Genomic DNA, 19,207 nt, shown 5'->3' with positions numbered 1-19,207 from the left:
TTATCATTACAAACTCCACCCTTATGTAAAAGAAGCATGTGTGTTGGCAGTTTTCTGAATGATTCCTAGGAACAGGTAAAAAATCTGGATTAAAGGTGTTAGGTACAGTTTGTCGCAACAGCCCAGAGTCCAAAAAACTGTCTCCAATGGGTGAATCAATAGCCAATAGGGCATCCTAGTATTTTCTGCTCTGTAAATGGAAGCAAAGAAAAACAAGGGCCTTCTTTAGGAACTACTGCCTCATGGTCTGGCCTTGGCAAATTATCTTTAGTAACAACTGAAGAGGCATCCAGCCCAGAAGACTGTGAATCAAATATGTGGCCTGCAGAGATAAAGTGTTAATTAAAAGGTTTGCATCTGCTGTCGAATTTATAGGACCAGAGACTGTCAAAATATATGCAGGTATTAGTTTTCCAGAATTGACTAGGGCCCTTTTCTGAAAGGAATTCTTCTAGTTTGAATTCATATTCCTTATCATAACGACACAGTTATTTCATATTCCCTGAAGCGTCCCTTCAGGTCATAATTCTAACCTTTAACTATACTGAATTTAATCAATAAATTAGATTTCATAGCTAATTTGTGAACCACAGAGTAAGCCTGTTCCTCTCTAAGGGTCGTATATGGTGCATGCTGATTTGGAAAATAAGTATATGGCCAGGTCTGGATCAGAGCAGAGGGGAACTGTTTCAATCCCAGACATGTGAAGATCATGAAAATATCCTGGCTCAGTTATATGTTCTAAAGTAACATGTAGAAATAATGTGTGATTTTAATCAAAGCTTTTTTACTTCCAAAGGACAATAGTCACCCAAGTCTAGGCAGAAGACAGCCCCCTAGATTGAGAGTGTTCAAGTATGATTGGACATAGTGCTTGGTTTAGAAAAAAAAAAAATGTAAAAAATGTAAATGTTTTATACAATGCTTTTTTAGCAAAGATTTTTCAGAACATATTGAGACACGTATCAATACAATCTGAAGTTTCCCTTGTGATATTTTATTTTTAATCTTTTCATACGATCAAACTTGCCCCATTGACTTCCTTTATAGTACATATTTAGAACAAACTCAATGCTAAATCACTCCCTAATTAACTACTCGTCTAGAATCATGCTGGACATTAGATAGGCCTGTGGGTCCGAAATAGCAAACTTACAAGCAAATGTTGCGTAATTTATGTTTATTGATTTTGTCAAACTGAACAAAACTATTGTCACCATGAGTGAAACACATACCTACACACATACCGTGTTTACTTTTACGTTTACGCAATTTATATAAACCTGTGAAATAGTTAGACAGTCATGTACTGTATGTCCATCGATTAAGCAACAACCAACATTGCACAAATTGATACAGTTCTATCTATTTATACGGTATATCTATTTTTTAATATAGTGATGAATCTGATAGTTATAGTTTGATTAATAATACAAATAAATCATTTTTTTCTGTTTTCTTTATTTGTTGCAAATAAACAATGAAAAACAATCTTGTCTTAAAAGTGACTCCAGTAACACACACACACGCACGCACGTGCACACAATACACAGAGAGCAAGAATCAGCCATCCTGGTCAAACCTTAGCAGAACCGGAGCTCGTTTTCTAGCCCATAGATCTTGCCTTTTAGGGCCAGCAGTTCTTCCTGAACCTTCTTGGTGCGGGAATTAGTCTGCTTCACCTCGTGCAGAATGGCTAGGTCCTGGTTTGGCCCGACGCTCAGCGTCACCTGGTTGACGGATAAAACACATTACACATCACGCCACACACATCATCTGGTACCTTGACTATATATTGTACGAATTCATTTCCAGCAAGCTTTGTATGTTCTTGCCCCTTTATAAACAGTTATCCTTGAGAGTAGCGGTAACCCAACATGAACATATCGTTGGACATTAGTGATGGCTCGTTCGCGAACTAATCAGTTCGAACGACTCTTTAACATGAACGAACCGACCTGATTCCCCGCTTCAGTTCGTCTCGTTCCTATCGTTCGTTCTCCGAGACTCGACTCCCAGCTCCACCCACTAGTCGCTGAGTCGCGCTGACTCGTTCGTTCACTGACTGTGTTTAGCGGTGAAGACTCGAGGACTGACAAGTCACGAGAGCCAGACGGGCAACAACATCCCGATTTCGAACATGAAGCACTCCTCAGCTAAAAGTTAATGTTAGTTAATGTTGTGATTGATGACCGTTTGCACCATTGCACGATCGTGATTCGTTTGAGAATGAGAATGAGGGAGGAGCTGAGTCTGACCGACTCAGTGACTGAGAACCATGATTCACCACTACCGGAAACGCGACTGAACGAACAAACAAACTATTCGAACGACTCTTCTTGGCGAACTGACCGACACAAACTGATTCATTCAAACAAATCATGAAATCCACCACTGTTGGACATTAAACTGAAATAGAGAGGGCCTCATTGTGCATACCTTAAGGAGCTGTTTCTCCACGTCTTTCAGTTTCCGTCTGAGGAGTTTCAGGTCCGCCTTGAAGCCCTCTGCCTCCATGGACCTCCTCTTCTCCAGTGCCTCGTATCGCTGAGTCATCAACTGCAGGCGTTTGGCCATCTTGTCCGACCGGTCCTGAGATTCGGTTTACAACAACAAAGAAACATAATGTCAGAAGAGCCATCATCAGTGTTTGACTTTATAACCAAAGTCCAAAGTCCTAATCTTAAAAGGGCCTTACTTTGAAAATCTCCCTGCCAACATCCCCCTCTTCCCTGATCTGGGACAGCTCCGTCTCCATGGTGATACACTGCTCCCTGTACATCTCAGCCAGGCGTTGAGCTTGCTTCAGATCCTCCTGCAGGGCCTGAACGATCCAACAGAGACAGGCGGTTCGCATCTGTACTCTCCGCTCTTTGCTTTAGATTAACACGGTATCCCAGTGGTCTGTTTGAACACACACCTTGCGATCCTCTCTTGCGAGGTTCCGCTGGGCCTGTGGTTCTGTCGTCTGGGACCGGAGCAGGGATGAACTGAGACCACCCGACTGGTGGCCCCGACGCGACCCGGCCTGGTCGTCCATCCCGGACCGGGCCTTCCTCAGACGCTCCTGGCAGGCGTCCAGGTCCCTCAGGAGCCGGTCCTTCTCCGCCATCCAGCTCTTCTCGTGCCCCCGCGTCTCGAACTTGAGCTGGAGGAAGTCCCGCGTGCTCTCGTACAGCAGGTTCTGGGTACGCTGGAGCCTTCGCCACAGGGGGGAGTGGAGTAAGATCAGAGATGAGAGGATGAGAGGCAAGTGTCTGATTCTGACAAACCATCAAAAGTTGGTCAACTTTAGCTTTTCCCTGACAGGATGTAAGCATCATGAAGGACCATATTTGGTAAAGCAGAGAGCTAAAAGTAAATCCCTCAAGGTAGGACTTGTTGACAACATCAAACATCTTGTTGAACAGCGAGGTGGAGCTGGACGATTTAGTTTAAGTCAGGCTCTCATGCATGCTGCTCCAATGAAGACCAAACTCCTCCTACTTGTCGCTCAGATCTGCAATGCGCTGGTCGTCTCTTTGGTGCTGCACCTGGCCCTCGTCCACCTGAATCCTGCGGTCTTCCAGCAGAGACTCCACCTGCTCTTTAGCCAGCCGGGCCTGCTCCTCCATCTGGGCCTGCAGCGCCTCCACCTGGACAGCCCAGGCACAGTCCTCTGCATCAACTCACAGTGAGGCCAAGACAGCTAATTTCTTTGTTACTTTGCAATTTTTTCATTTCTTTGTGAAACATCAAAGCATTGCTGTCATCCAAAGATAACACAGAGTGTGCAATTCTTCTATTGCATGTTCATCTGAAGCATTCATCTACATTGCTTTCTGATCACTACTACAAATCCCACTCACTCTATAGTGCTTGACTCAGGAAATGCATCCTGATATCACAGAATTGAGACAGTACCTGCAGTAAGAGGGTCTGGTTGTCTGTCCTGTATTGCTCCAAGTTTTCCCCGTTTCCATCATCTGTTGATTTGGTTTTTCTGCTGCCCTCTGCAGCAGAAGAAGAAATAAAATAAACCATCAGTGTAAATCTATCTATCGGATTCAAACAAAACAAAACTCACTTATACAAACATTTTTTAAATGTAATGCTGTATCTTGTATAACCTATCATTAGAATACTTTATTCTTCAACGTGTTGAGAAATTCTGTTGCTTAAACAAACATTTTCAAAGTTAAATGAATGCTGACTACTAATAAATGGATTCAAGAGATACCTAACCTTTAGCAGAGCCAGGTCTCTTTTTAGTGGGCCTGAGGTTCAGATTGTCATCAGACTGGGAGTCAGGCTTCTTCTGAGGAATGGTGACCTTGAAATGAAGGTGATTCAGGTTAGTATGCAGAGTGATCATCTTCAATGGAACATAACAATCAATATGTTCCATTTTCACACTCTATTGATATATTCCCACATGGCATTATATGGATTATTTCAAATTATTAAAAAATATATTTATAGAATACACCTTCAAATAACCATGATGTGAAGATTAGATTTATACCTTGATTCACCTTATAGTTAAAAGGCATCATTTCATTACATTTACCAACACATGTCTCCAGAGTTGACAGGTGTGGTGGGCGTGTTTTTTAAAAATATATATTCTTTGATATATTAAGACACAACCAGGTTAACAAAACTTTTTGAAACTCCCACATTGTTTAAATCATTGTTTGATGCTGTGCACAGCTTAAGAAGCTGTTAACTGCAATGCATGGGAAAAATTGAAATTCATCCTTAAAAAGGTGCAATGTGTAGGATTTAGTGGCATCTAGCGGTGAGGTTGCATATTGCAACCAACTAAATACCCCGATTCAGCCCTCCCTTTCAAAGGAGAAGCTATTGGGGCCTGTACTGGAAAACCTACTGTGCCAGTAGGTATTGGGCTTGAATGGCTCAGGAGGTAGAGCAGGTTGACGGGCAACCGCTAGTTGGATCTCCGGCTCCTCCTAGCCATAGGTCTAGGTGTCCCTGAGCAAGACAACAAGCACTAACTGCTCCCGACAGAGCTGGCTGTCACCTTGCTTATAAATGCAGTCCATTTACATTTATAAGTCTTCCAAAATGATTCCATTGTCAACAGCCTCAAGTTGCCAGGTTTCATGTGATGAGGTACCCTGATAGATTTCTAATTAGTACTTTTAGTATTATTTTTGTCAAATATGTAAATAAAAAGGAGCTCATTCTAAGTAAACGAATGTGTGCTCATGTGATTGTACACTAATTTGCTCCGCTAGATCCCACTAAATTCAACACCCTCCACCTTTAAGACAGGAGGGACTCTGTTTTCATGACAACCTTCTTCAAAATAGAAAAAGAGAAACACACAGATTGAATAATAACAATGATATCCTGTCTACAAAATACCTTATGTGGCGGTTCTCTGTGGAAGTACGTAATCTCTCCCACATCTGGACCCACCAGAGCCAACAGATGCTGGATCTTCTTCCTGTCCTCCAGCTCTCTGTTCACACCACAAGACAAGAACGTCCACCCATCTGTTAACTGTTGATTTAAAAGTTATCAGATGGGTGGATGCTCTTTTTCAAGAGGATGCTTCAGGCAAGCATCTTCTAGAATAGATGTATGGCTATCCTCCCCCCCACCCTCCTCACCTGATCTTTAGCCGGTCGTTCTCTGCATAGAGTCTGAGAGACTGTTCTCGCTCCTGGAATAGGTACACCTGCATGTCACTCAGGGCCTTCTGCAGCTCTGCGATCTCTCCTTCGCGCTGTCGCACCTCCCACTGTAGTTTATGCTGTGTGTGTTTGTTTAGGAGCATGGAGATTGTCCGATCACACACAGGAAAGTGATGTCGTACACATTTGAGTAAAAATCCGTCCATCCAGTCTCTTTGATTCTCATACAAACCTAGAGAGAGCCCCTAAAGCCTGTGAGACATCTCAACTACAGCCTGGATGATTGGTTAGAGCGTACTTATTTATTTTGGAATCGTGTTGGTGACAAAGATCTGCTGTGGGGCATGTGGGGCTTTAACTGGGAATTATTTGGCAGACTACTCTCTCAATCTACGACGCAGAAGCGTACTCTGGTGTAGAAGTCCAATATATATAATTTACCATTTATACAGGGTACAATTCACCCTTTAGTCATACCTGGTCCTCATCCTATGTCTGTCTGTCTGTCTGTCTAGAGGATGCAGCCCTGGTAGAGAGAGAGAGAGCCTGTGAGCCATACCTGGTCCTCCGACATTCCCCGGTACTTCTCCAGCATCTGCAGCAGTGCCTCCTGCTCGCCGTCAAACTGGGTGATCTTCTGCCTGTAGAACTCCAGCAGCTCCCTGGAGGGCCGCAGCTGGGCCAGGCGCTCGTTGAGCGGGGGGAGCGGGGAGTCGGCATCCTGGCCCGGGGTACGATTGGTGGATCTGAAACACCAGGTTTACCGTATGGTCATGGATTTATTTTAAAAAATAAGAAAAAAAGTGAAAAGTGAAAATAAGTCTGCAGCCTCATAACTTTTAACGTTTATGTCATCGTAAACGTAATAATTTTATATTTATTTTAACATTTCAATCTATTAACCAGAAACCCTTTTTAATAGGATGCATACAGTGTATATAGTGTTCTGAAATCTGATCACTAATAATGTCTCAACAGCTCCTAATAAGGAATAAGTCAACGTTTTGCTTAGACCTGTATCACCGTACTGAAGAGAATCACGGATCACTATACAGAACCTGTAGCCTACAGTATGGTTGAACAGGGTAGTCTTCTTACCTATGCAAAACTGCATTTCTTGCAGGAGACTCCATTTTGGGGGGTTCTGGAAAAAAGGCAAATTAATCAATCTGTCAAAGTTTAAACCGTTTGACGTTGTTAATAACGGCGGTAGAAAGAAAGAACAATACCCATGGAAAACCTATTAGTTATAGATTAGCTGCTTCTTTGCAATAACCCAGTCTATAGTCCTCCACTTGTTAAAAAAACATAACTAATACAACATGGTAATATATAAAGCAATCAAATGAAACACACATGGCAAAGTGATCAACAGGTGGCGGAGCACGTTTCATTGTTTACCTTTAATTCGCCGTTGGCTTGGATTGGGCGCCAGCTGACGCGGGTCTTTCGAAAGTGCAACACAACGAACCAAGCATCCGGTAGTAAATGTACTTATTTAGGGAGGTTTGATATCAAATACAAGTTGACGTTAGTTAACGTCGTTTGCTTTAAAAGTACAAACAGAAGAGGGTTCTTTTATTTCCATGTTTGCTGTCTACGTCCTTTCTACGAGTAACGTTAAACGTTCGGTCAAACCACGGATTGAGACTCAAGTTTGGTCTGTAAAACGTGGGTTCAGCAATGTGTAGGATGTACATAAATGTTAACGAGTCCTTTGCATTCAAAACATATTCATTAATAACCTCGCAAAGTACTTAAAATGTTGTTGTTATCAATAATTAAATCCCGGAAGTGTACGACTGTACGGTTTCTTCTTCTTCTTCTTGTATAACTATCGAAATTCATCGCCCTCTATCGGTGATTGGTGGTCGAAAATAATGTCACTGTTCACTTTGTAATAAGTATTGTATTTATATAGTAGGCCTATTGTGATTATTGCTGAATTAAACTGTCTGAAAATATACATATTGTACTTTCACCGTGACAATGAATGCCAAATCTGTTGATTTTAAAATTGTATTGAACTCTCAGGTACATTTATTTGAATCGGGGGAAATTATGAGATGAAGAGACCATAGAGTTTCTCCTCGTCACTATCGCACCATCCTGTGACTGTCTGTTACTGGTAGTAGTACAGGTAGCCTATATTCCCTGAAAGCTGAGAGAGGGTCATGAATTTAAGCGTTATGCCGGTCTACTGCAACGTAATTTCCGGGCACACCTGAGCTGCGTGTGTAGGCTACGCCAGTTAACAGTCCCCGGAGCGAGAAGAATAAGAACTTCACAATAATAACAACAACAAAGAGAATAAATATGGAATTTTTACGAAACATTGACAAATCAATATCCAAAACCTATTAGGTAAAGTCGATATCCTTCCACCAGAAGTCCCCCTCTCCTGCCTATCGCAAATTAAAAGATGTATCTGAAAGGTCCGCCCTCTCTCTGGCTAATAACGTTAATCTGGAGCATCCCGTCCCAAGTGCTCCGTCGTGAGACGGGAACGCCTGGGAACGAGGTTATATTCGTCGAGTGGTGACCGATATCATATCAGACGACAACTCCCTTTTCTCAATTATGGAGCGTAAAGTTGCCCGAGAATTTAGACACAAGGTAAGAAAAAAATTACCAATGTTCACCACCTCTCAGATAATTTTCGTTACAAATAATAATATTTTTCGTAACCTGTCAGAAAAGCATTTGCGGTTGAGTAGCGTTGTTCAATGTGTTAACGAATGAGCGTTTTACTGAACCACTTTGAATTGAAATACGCTGTATTTCGTAATTGTATCGACATCTATGGTTGTTTAGTTAGAAGGACATTTACGGGTTTTATCGAAGTTATTGAAGTGGAGTTGGGTTGCTTACTTGTTGTACCAATGAGTAAGTTATAATGTTAAACGCTATAGGCTACAGTATGATTAATGTTTAGCAAGATATAATATGGTCATTATCGACGGGTTTAGCTTATAATCAGCATTCAACCCTTCAGCCACGGAAGCCAATAAATAAGACTCCCAGTACAACGACTAATGAAAAATATACAAATACATTAATGTGTGAGCAAAAAAGTGGCACCAAGGCCCGCACACAACTTGATTCAAAATAAGGTAGACTAGTGTTAAGCCCCATGCGAGGTGAAGGAGGCTTCATTCTACATGTAAACCACAACACTGGAAAGTAACATGATCTGTTGCATGTAGGCCTGTCGCCATCTGTGTACTGCACAGGGAGGCTCCCAAGCAGGCTGCTTCAGAAGGACATTAGGCATTTTATAATTGGGAACTCATCAGAGAGAGGAAAATATGGGACAATTGACGGGGTCAGTTGAGCTGAAGTGATTGCACTATTCATAATTGACGCTGGCTGCCCTTGTTTGTGCAGCTCAAGCGGCACCCGGCATTGTATGTTCCTGGGCAATCCGTTTTTTAATAGGCCTATTGGGTTAAATATGCTTGAAAGAATACATTGACATTCCTTACTCGTTATTTTTTCAACAAACATCCCTAGACTAACTTTCTGGGCTTTATAAATTAAAACCAAACTATACAAAAAATAGTGTTGACATAATAAACATATTTTGTCGTAGGACTGGTATCTGTGGGACTGGTTGCCTTGTCAGTTTATGGTGTCAAAGTCTGCGTCTCGTTGATGGCCTGACCTTCAGACTCTTATGCCTCATCGACCGACTAAAATATTTATGACATCTATAAAGCATAGGAAAACCTCCTAAAATTGCCTGTCTTTATTACCATCAAGAAGCAGGGTTGCAATGCTCTTGTGATACTTCCTCTTCCATAGCCTGTGTCATCTCACTACTCAATATCCCTTCCTTTACACACCTTTGCAAGTCATGCTCCTCTCAAGTGTGTTGGAGCAGCGGTGTATCGCTTTAAGGTCCTTTTATCAGCTCTAAATGAAAACAAATGAATGTTCAATGACGGGTATCCTACCTGGGAGATGTAAGGCGACACCAGTGACCATGCTAACACAGGCCAGCCACTGGTACGCCTCCGTTCCCCTCCCCTTAGTCTGCTGGGCAATCCCTGACCCCTGTTTAGTGCTAATGAGCCCCATCACCGTAGCAGGACCAACTCACTCCAAAACAGAGGGCAGATACAGCATCAGCGCCAAGACTTTTAATAATCGGCCGGGATATTTGGACACGGGCTGCTATACAGCTGTGGACAGCTTTTACCTTTCACCCTTTCCTGACCTGAAAGAGGCAAATGTGCTACATCATCGATTGGCCCAAACGCTTCCTAAAAATCATTTTGCAGCATTTCAGCCGAAATCAGGTTTGTTTGACTAGAGGTAGAGGAGTGTGCACGCCATACGCTTACACACACGCACACACACACACACACACACACACACACACACACACACACACACACACACACACACACACACTCGCACACACACAATCAAACACACACATTGTAGACACAGGAGAGGTCTGTGTGTCTAACCCTAACCCTAACCCTGTTCTCTCTGCTGTCAGCCTATAGTTCTGCATTTTTACAATGTACAACATGACATCATGTGTGTATAAAGGGATTATTGTGTTTGTGTGTGTGCAGGTCGAGCTGCTGATTGAGAATGAAGCGGAGAAGGACTACCTTTACGATGTCCTCCGGATGTATCACCAGTGAGTAACGTGTGTGTGTGTGTGTGTGTGTGTGTACAAACCCCAGCATGGACGAGTCTAATACTGGTTCACTGGCGTCACTACTCTCAATTTTAATTTCAATAATTTCAATTTCAATTTAATCACTTAGCAGCAAATACGTTTTGTCATCTGTGTTAGGCCTGATTTAACTAATTTAAAGCCATTAATTGCCCTGTTCCAACCCCAAAAAATGCAGTATGAAGTTTGTTGACTGTCACTTGAATGGGCCAAATTGAGTCCTGCTGACATGACAGTGAGCTACCATTGAACTCAATCGAGTGTGTTAAGGTGTTTAGGGTGGGGCACTTATGAACGGTGGGGTGACCAAAGTTTTCCAGTTATCATTGTGGTAAGCCATTCCTCTGTGACTCTGGTGCTTAAGCCTCTGATCAGTTTCCACTGGCCTTCGTCAGGCCTGGGCAGTTCTTCACAAAACCCCTCTTTGCTTCTCCCCCAGGGGGATTGAAATGTCACCTGTTAATTATTTAAACAACAGGCAAGGTGGTCAGATTTTATGCTGTAGCTGTACCTGCCATTTTACCTGGCGTGCACAAGAAGTCAGCCTATTGTATTGTTTTTTGTGCACATTCACGAACAGAATCAAATATTTATAATATTGGAAATGATATTACTGCTCATGTCTTAATCATTATGATTTTCCTTGCTGGCATTACTGTATAAATAGCTAACACAGACAATGTGTGCCACCAAAGTATTCACTTTAGTGGCAATGGCAGAAGGACGAAGTCAATCAGAGGTTGCTAGTTGGATTGTTGGGTCCTCCTGGCCGAATGGTGCAATGTTTCTGTGCAAGGCAGCCAACCCTCACTGCTTTCAAATGGCTAATCCATCAACAAATGTGTGTCTCACACCCAAGCTCTGGATGTGACAAATTGGAAATTTGGAAATTACAACATTAAACCATCAAATCATGACTTAAGTGCTGCTGAATCGCTTCAGAATTGATGATGTTATTGTGTCCTCTAGAGTCTAGATGGTAGTTTGAGTTATACTTCAGCGCACCAGCATTATACCCATACAACCTAGAGCTTCATTCTTTGTTATCAAGGGATTAAAGGCCTCATATAACAGGCGTCTACCTCGGATAACCTCTCAGGTCGATGGATTTGCCAGTCCTGGTGGGGGACCTGAAGCTGGTGATCAATGAACCAAAGCGACTGCCCCTGTTTGACTCCATCCGGCCCCTCATCCCGCTCAAACACCAGGTGGAGTACGACCTGCTCACGCCCAAGAAGTCCCGGTCAGTGCCTTCACACCTCTAAAGTCTGCAATTTTGCTCTACCACATGGCACATGATGTAATATATCTAACAAGGTCAAACAATATAAAACTATTTTTATATATTTTGTTTTTTTTATTGGTGTCCTCGTTTATAACCACTTTATTTCCTGTGTCATTTATAATTACTATTAATAATAACACAATTTCCAGTGTAGTAGTGTGAAATACGATACAGTTTGGTGCTGAAAGGTTCCCTATCCAGTACTACAATATGATATGTCACAATATGGCAGCATATTGATTGCACAATTTATTGATTCATTATTTACTCCCAAAAGGGATTTGGTTCAAACCTAACCTCTGAACATTTGAATTTCCATGCGCTATATTCCACCTAAACATGTCTCTGTGTGGTACCGCGGGGAGCAGGAAGCTGAAGGAGGTGCGTCTGAACCGGACCCATCCAGACGGCCTGGGCCTGAGTGTCAGAGGAGGACTGGAGTTTGGGAGCGGACTCTTCATATCCCAGATCGTCAAGGACGGCCAGGCCGGGAATGTTGGCCTACAGGTCTGTATAGTCCGTAGCACACACATCTCTGATGATTTGTAATAAACATTGGTTTTCTCAAACAATTAGTATTGATATTAAGGTCCCACTTTTTACATATTTTAAAGTAAAATTTGCCATGATTGTAGTAAATTAACTTGTTGGTCAAGGACTACAGAACCCATTCAAATGAGCTCTTAAGTTTTTCAATGAATCGATTGATTACAGCATGGATGTTGTCTCAATTTATTGCAATTTAGGAGGTTGTTGAAGCTGCAATGTGTTATGTTGTAATAACTCTGAAACATTGCAAATAACAAGCTATAGTTTTAGTGTACATCAATATGCATTATTGGTTATTAATGTATAAATGTAATCATTCTGAACCTACCTCCGAAGCAAGGGCTATATAAACAATCCTGACAACAGTACAGTTTAAACATAACACCCTGGTGAAAGAATGCTGCCCAATACATAATCTCATAATGAATATGATATAATATGGTTAAAAAAACATAATATACCCCAAAAGCCAAATAAAATTGCCATTAGCAATGATTGTAAGATCTAGCGGCCACACTGACAACAATACCACTAATGTCCACTAGAGGAGGCAAGTGATCTGTCGTCTCCTGTCAGAGCAGAACTAGCTAGAGACCCCTACAACCATTGTGACATAAACTAATTATGGTGCTTGTGTGAGGCTTATACTACCTTTATAATGACCTTCAAGGTCGGACAGGCTGTTAACCAGCTTGACTAGGATAGATGTGACTGAAATATGGAATTAAGGTGGCATGTACTCGTGTAGTACTCGCAGTACTCGTGTACTTTTAGAAAGCCTGCACTACTTTTCAACCATTTGTACTGTCACCGTTTTCAATGTACACATGAGAGTATGTGTTTTGACCGACTTCTTGGTGTGTTCTGTGTTAGATCGGGGATGAGATTGTTCGCATCAATGGATACTCCATCTCCTCCTGTATCCACGAGGAGGTCATCAACCTGATCAAGACCAAGAAGACCGTGTCGCTCAAAGTCAGACGTAGGTCACCAACTCCATGCCATTACCTTTTCCGTAGCCAAAAGCTATCAACTACCAATGTACTCATTTATTCGATAGGCAGCAGAACATTGAAATTCATTCAACTAAGTTAGCTGACGTGTTATTTTGTGTGTTTGCAGATGTGGGCATGATCCCGGTTAAGGGGTAATAAACATTTATCTCCATATGTAGCGTAAGAAAAATACGTATTTGACACAGTGGTAACTAGGAAACGTAAATGACCTCTTGTTTCCCTCTTGGGCAGGTCCTCAGCTGAGCCCCTTAAATGGCAGTTTGTGGACCAGTTTGTGTCTGAGTCAGGGGTGAGTCTGTGATCTCTGCTTGTAATCACACTGATTGCTGCATGTTTATTAACTCAAGGGGTGAAGAGATGTGTGTCTGAACCCTGAGCAGAAACAAGGGAGTTGTCGAGATTTACATTTTTGATGTTTTTCCCCCCTCTTTTTTCAGGTGCATTTTTGTTATTCACAAATAAGAAGAAATGTATTAACTTCAACCGGTTTGAAGATAATTTGGATTAAAGCCTACATTATTATTAATAATATTATGATGAATAACAATACTATTAATAATTATATTAATTATTATTATACATTGTATTTTTATTATTAGTGTTACTATTATCAATGCAGTTGTATTGTTTTCTCTCTCTCTCTCTCTCTCTCTCTCTCTCTCGCACTCCCTCTCTCTGTGCCTCCACCAGGAGAAAAAGACCAGTGTGGCTGGCCTGGCCTCCATGGGAGGCAGGGAGATCAAGGAGAAGAAGGTGTTCTTCAACCTGGTGGGCACCATTGGGATGGGCATCAGCATCTCCAGCGGGCCCACCCAGAAGCCCGGCATCTACATCAGCAACGTCAAGGCCGGCTCCGTCTCCGCTGAAGTGGGACTAGAGGTGAGCACATTATCTTTGAGCTGATTTTTTTTCCCAATCGACTAACTGATGAAATGACGTCACCTTTTCTGTGAAGTTTTTCCACCTCACGTTTTTCCCTCCTCACATTTTAGTAAGTACTTTATTTAAGTACTGTTGTCATATTTATTCAGTCAGAAAAAAATCGTCTTAAAGGTCAATTGGACTGTGGTACGTATCCTGAAAGCATTTTTCTCGAGCCATCGCAAGGCAGATTTAAGGGGAGGAAAGCACACGAGTAATCTATCTCTGCTGGCTGAAGCACAGCACAGCCCTGACCATGTTTATAGTCTTTCACACACTGGAAGTCAACTGTCTGGTTTTGACATAGTTTGGCGGGCTAGCCATGTTAAAGGATGTGGGTCTTAACCCTTAGTGGATTTTAAGACATTAATATGAGTCACTTCTCTTGGTTGCTGCTCTGGAGGGAACACTAATGTGCCGTCTGGCACAGTGTGGTTCTCAGCTGTCTCTGAGCATCATTAATCAAGTCATCGGCCTCCAGGAGGGGGTCAAGTTATTATCAGGCCTGCCTCATGCTTGCAATGGCTATAGAATGGTCAGAGATTGCACATTCCTGGTAATATGTGAACTATGTGCAAGCTTACCTGGCAATTTAGCTCTTTTCTGTATAATTAATATGTATGGAAGTGTTTAATGATATATATTTATATATATATATATATATATATATTTAATGATAAGTACATTTCAGATTGGAAGGAAATGTCGGTGAATGAACCAGCAATCTTATCCACTCAATGGCTATATGGAGTTTACGATGTTATCCATTCAACACGGTTTGGCATTTACGATCTTGTCCATTCAACAGCGTTTGGTGTTTACGATCTCGTCCTTTCAACAGCGTTTGGTGTTTAAAAACATATTGAATCAACAGGGTTTGGTGCTTTCAAACGTATTCATTCATCGGGGTTTGGCGTTTATGATCTTATCCATTCAAAGGGGTTTGGCGTTTACGAGCTGTAGACCATTGACGCGTGGTGTGTCTATCATCCCCTCTCCATGTAGATGGGGGACCAGATTGTGGAGGTGAACGGTGTGGATTTCACAAATCTGGACCACAAAGAGGTGAGAGTTTATCAACTTGTTGTGCCAACTAAAGCGATAATTATCGCTTCAAATGAACCAGTGACTAAAAGTGTAGCCAGTAAATGTAGCATAGAACAAGTGTGAAGAGGATTTAGGTAATTTACCTGCAAAACAACCTTTATAAAAAAAATTTGCATTAATTTCCATTCCTTATTGTCACATATTACACTTATGCCTGGCTGACTTGATATCTCTGTTTGACAAAGATAGCTGTTAAATCATTACTGGTTTTCATGTTTTTCGTTGCACCAGATGTAAACTCTGAAAAATGGAGGTAATGAAAGTAATAGCAGCAATGACTGTCATGGATGTAATAGATGTAATGGATGCCATTTATGTAATAAATAAACATTTATGTAAGATGTAATGAAACAAATGGATGTTATTGATGTACTGGAGTCTATCTGCTGATGTTCTGTAGGCTGTGAAGGTCCTGAAGAGCAGCAGGAGTTTGACCATCACCGTCCTGACGGGAGCGGTAAGTGCACCATGCCAATCTGCTGACCACCCTCACAATGCACATCTATTACACTGATTATTATATAAGAATGTACTCATATTATTTTCCCCTGGTGAACTTCCCACTCAAGCTGGTCACGCCGGGGTAAAGGGGGGTGGCGGGGGGGTGGGAGTCACCAGCTTCTCCAACTTTTAATGTCGTTATTTTCTCAGTGACCACTGACTTCAGGCTAATCACTAATGACGCGTGAGATGTGTGCAATGATGAGTTAACAGCCCGAATGAACACGCCTGCATACAAATCACGCCGCAAAGTCAGACAAGGATGTAGATGAACAACTGAGTGACAACCCTGTAATGCATGCAGTTGGAGCGAAGCATAATATAAGCTTGTGAAAGGTATCCATTTCATTGTTATTGCCGATTCAGTTTCTACCTGTCTCAGCAGTAATACAATGTGGTACTACATGGGCTATTTGACTCATTCCCGTCTACTTCATGTCTGCTTCCGGTCTACTTTGGGTCCACTTCCGTTCTACTTCCCGCCTAATCCCTGCTTTCTTCCTGTGGTCTACTTCCTGCAGGGCCGGGAACTGTTCATGTCGGACGAGGAGAGGCTTGCGGTGGAGGCTCGCAGGGAGCTGGACCGCCAGGACCTGATGCAGCAGAAGAGGGTTGCCATGGAGACCAACAAGATAGTCAAAGAGCAGCAGGAGAAGGAGCGACAGTGAGTCCACAGCCTCCATTCCTCCCTGGTTTCGCGCCATGGACCTCGTTTAGACCCGTCACTAAAGCTGCCAAATATGGAAAAGTATGAAGTATGGGCCGCATGTAGCTCAGGAGAAAGAGCGGGTTGGATGGTAACCGCAAGGTTGCTAGTTCGATCTCCGGCTCCTCCTAGCTGAGCGTCGAGGTGTCCCTGAGCAAGACACCTACACAACCCTAACTGCTCCAGACGAGCTGGCCGTCGGTGTGTGAATGTGTGCATGAATGGGAGAATGTTAGGCAAAATTGTAAAGCACTTTGGGTGGCCACTGGTTACAAAAAAGCGCTATATAAATGCAGTCCATTTACCATTTACCATGAAAATGATAAAAAATGAAAGGAAAGGTAACTCAGTGAAGGCCTTTATTTGTTAAGTTGTTTACGACAATTCTGTTTCACAGGCCCATACACCCACATACTTCCTTGGAAAAGCCAATCAGGGCTGTTGTCGTAGATAAGACAGCAATGCTTCATTCTAGTGCAGTGGAAAATCACGGTCTGCAACATCAACCCAGTTTTTTGGACGCTTGACGTCATGGGTCCTATCCGGAGATCCGATTTCCGGACTAATGACATCAATGGTTCAGCTATTCTTGGAATCTTTCCCTGAACCTTGGCTAAGGTTCACTTCTCACCAAATAGGATGTCACTTATTTCCGAATCACAGTCTATCCACACAGGTGAAAGTGGAGGAAATACTTTACAGTGGGAAATTACATTTCTTAATAAATCAATAGATCTTTTATAGATCTTAAAAAAACTATACACATAAATGATGCTGCCATGGTCTTTTAGTGTCTATCGCTGGTTCATGGGTATTGACAGGTCTTCCCAACCCCCCCCCCCCCCCCCAACCTTAGCACTCTTTCATATTTATGACCTATTCTATAGATGCATGTGATTCGTGCAGGGCCATGACAGGTCAGTGAATCTTGTGCTAATTTTATCCATGTTAACTGTGGTGTCCTGGCTGTCCCATTAAACAGGAGGAAGATGGAGATTTCTCAGAAGGCCGCAGAGGAAGAGGACCGCTATCGGAAGGAGATGGATAAGTGTGTATACCATTCATCCTGTTATTATTCATGGCTTGGCCTTGATGATTAGCTTCGTAAATGCATGCATCGACAGGGCAGATACATTATATATATATATATATTTGATGCAGAGCCGGGGGAGTTTATAGAAAATATGTTTTCACCTCAATCTCTGAAACGCTGTCTCGTTTAAACTGCTCTCTCCATCTCTCTCTCTCGCTCTATCGCTCTCTCTCTCTCTCGACCACTCACTCACTCTCTCTTTCTCTCTTTATCTCTCGTTCTCACTCCCTCCCTCCCACCCTCTGTCTCTCTCTCTCCCCTTCTCTCTCTCTCTCGCCCACTTACTCACTCTCTCTCTTTCCCTCTCTCTTTTTCTCTCTTTCTCGCTCTCACATCCTCCCTCTCACCCTCTGTCTCGCCCTCCCCCCCCTCTCTCTCCCCCCCCCTCTCTCTTTCTCACAACCTACAGGATTGAGGCAGCAGAGAAGAAGCATAACAAGGACTGGGAGGAGGACTGGGGGGCCAAGGAGAGGTCCCGGAGCCCAAAGAAGGGCCGAAAGAGTCCCTCTCCCGACAGGAAGGACTCTCCTGCCCCCAAGTCTAAGAGCTCACGTAAGGAGCGCACAGTGCCGGCGGGCTCCGTCTGTCCTCTCCGTCTTCCTGGGCCCTGGGCGGCGTGGTTGTGTGTTGCAGTTGTGTGCATTTGTGTTCCTCTTTACTTTTCCCCTGCATTCAGTAGCAGCAACAATCAACTGTTAAGATTAACAGTACAACAACACACACAGTGAAGTGTAGACATAAAGTACATGACTTGAGTCGCATCATCATAAACAAAAGGTATAATGGGATAGAAATTCACACCCTTATTTTTCATATTATGCTGTTAGTCATTGTCAGTCCATTTCTCATGGACACACAGCTTGAATGCAGTAAAGTCCTTTAAAGCATTACAAAATGCAAAGTGCCATAGTGGCATATATCCTTTGTGTGACTTTGTTCTTTTCCCTCTTTCTTTTTGCATGTCCTTTTCTTTTCCTCTGTCGTGTGCGGTGCTCCTCCATTTCTATGTTAACCTTGAAGCTGATGGAGAAGATGAAGGGGAGGCGGAGGAGGAGGTGGAGGAGGAAGAGGGGACAGAAGTGAGTCCAGAGCATGGGAACTATCACATCCTCCATCGTCTTGGATGTTGATTTAAAGTGGTTCATCACAAACACACCTGCAGCCCCAAACACACCAGCCGACCCGTAGACAACCTACTGGTTTCTGTATAATTTTGCTGTTTAATGGTTTAGGTTTGATCAGTCTAGATATCCTTTGACAACCTTATGCATGGATGGAAATGGTGTGTTAGTACAGCAGCACTGCTTCTCTTCATATCATTATCAGTCCCTGTATTCTCCAATTAGGCAGGGGAAAATACTCCTTGCTTGCACAGGCTCTGCAGGCTCCAAGACGTATGGCTCACTATCTACTATGTACTACAGATCCTCTGTGATTGTCCATGAGGATGTGCCGGAGTCTTCTCTAACAATGGGGGGTAAAAGGTTCTGTGTGAGCATCATCGTTCTTCTGCGCTGTCTTACACCCTAAACAGAGCTGACATTTTGGCGCTCTAAGGTTGGCCGGGAAAGTGGAAACAGATAAAATCCTCACAGTTGTTTAGCTTTGCCGCTGTGTGCTGCCTTGTGATGACGTGTGCCTTGTCACCCGTGCCCACCGTGGACAAAACACAGCACTGCAGAACGGAGTCTGTA

General features: G+C 42.8%; 2 protein-coding genes across 2 annotated transcripts in view; one reads left to right on the top strand and one right to left on the bottom strand.

Annotated features, from left to right (window-relative positions):
- Positions 1 to 1,311: 1,311 nt before the first annotated feature.
- ccdc77 (coiled-coil domain containing 77) lies at positions 1,312 to 7,415 on the bottom strand. Its single transcript, XM_084477943.1, has 12 exons — positions 7,044 to 7,415; positions 6,741 to 6,786; positions 6,202 to 6,388; positions 5,619 to 5,761; positions 5,371 to 5,467; positions 4,225 to 4,312; positions 3,904 to 3,992; positions 3,487 to 3,635; positions 2,921 to 3,200; positions 2,699 to 2,824; positions 2,440 to 2,592; positions 1,312 to 1,730 (listed from the first exon to the last, which is right to left on the bottom strand). The coding sequence occupies exons 2-12, from the start codon at positions 6,773 to 6,775 to the stop codon at positions 1,584 to 1,586; spliced, it is 1,494 nt and encodes a 497-aa protein (XP_084334069.1). The 5' UTR covers positions 6,776 to 6,786; positions 7,044 to 7,415; the 3' UTR covers positions 1,312 to 1,583.
- An 807-nt stretch (positions 7,416 to 8,222) lies between these two features.
- ush1c (Usher syndrome 1C) overlaps positions 8,223 to 19,207 on the top strand; it is a gene marked incomplete at both ends in the record, with an annotated part of 18,118 nt that continues 7,133 nt past the window's right edge. The window contains 14 exons of the mRNA XM_084477894.1: positions 8,223 to 8,258; positions 10,229 to 10,296; positions 11,435 to 11,578; positions 11,989 to 12,127; positions 13,043 to 13,151; positions 13,292 to 13,316; positions 13,417 to 13,474; positions 13,876 to 14,064; positions 15,112 to 15,171; positions 15,614 to 15,670; positions 16,236 to 16,378; positions 17,403 to 17,468; positions 17,923 to 18,065; positions 18,534 to 18,592. Of these exons, the coding sequence (XP_084334020.1) occupies positions 8,223 to 8,258; positions 10,229 to 10,296; positions 11,435 to 11,578; positions 11,989 to 12,127; positions 13,043 to 13,151; positions 13,292 to 13,316; positions 13,417 to 13,474; positions 13,876 to 14,064; positions 15,112 to 15,171; positions 15,614 to 15,670; positions 16,236 to 16,378; positions 17,403 to 17,468; positions 17,923 to 18,065; positions 18,534 to 18,592 (1,296 nt within the window). The remainder of the gene's footprint in view (positions 8,259 to 10,228; positions 10,297 to 11,434; positions 11,579 to 11,988; positions 12,128 to 13,042; positions 13,152 to 13,291; positions 13,317 to 13,416; positions 13,475 to 13,875; positions 14,065 to 15,111; positions 15,172 to 15,613; positions 15,671 to 16,235; positions 16,379 to 17,402; positions 17,469 to 17,922; positions 18,066 to 18,533; positions 18,593 to 19,207) is intronic.

This window comes from Micromesistius poutassou (genome assembly GCF_964030765.1).
Source record: "Micromesistius poutassou genome assembly, chromosome: 13".
NCBI lineage: Eukaryota > Metazoa > Chordata > Actinopteri > Gadiformes > Gadidae > Micromesistius > Micromesistius poutassou.
This window is presented reverse-complemented; position numbering and strand designations above follow the sequence as displayed.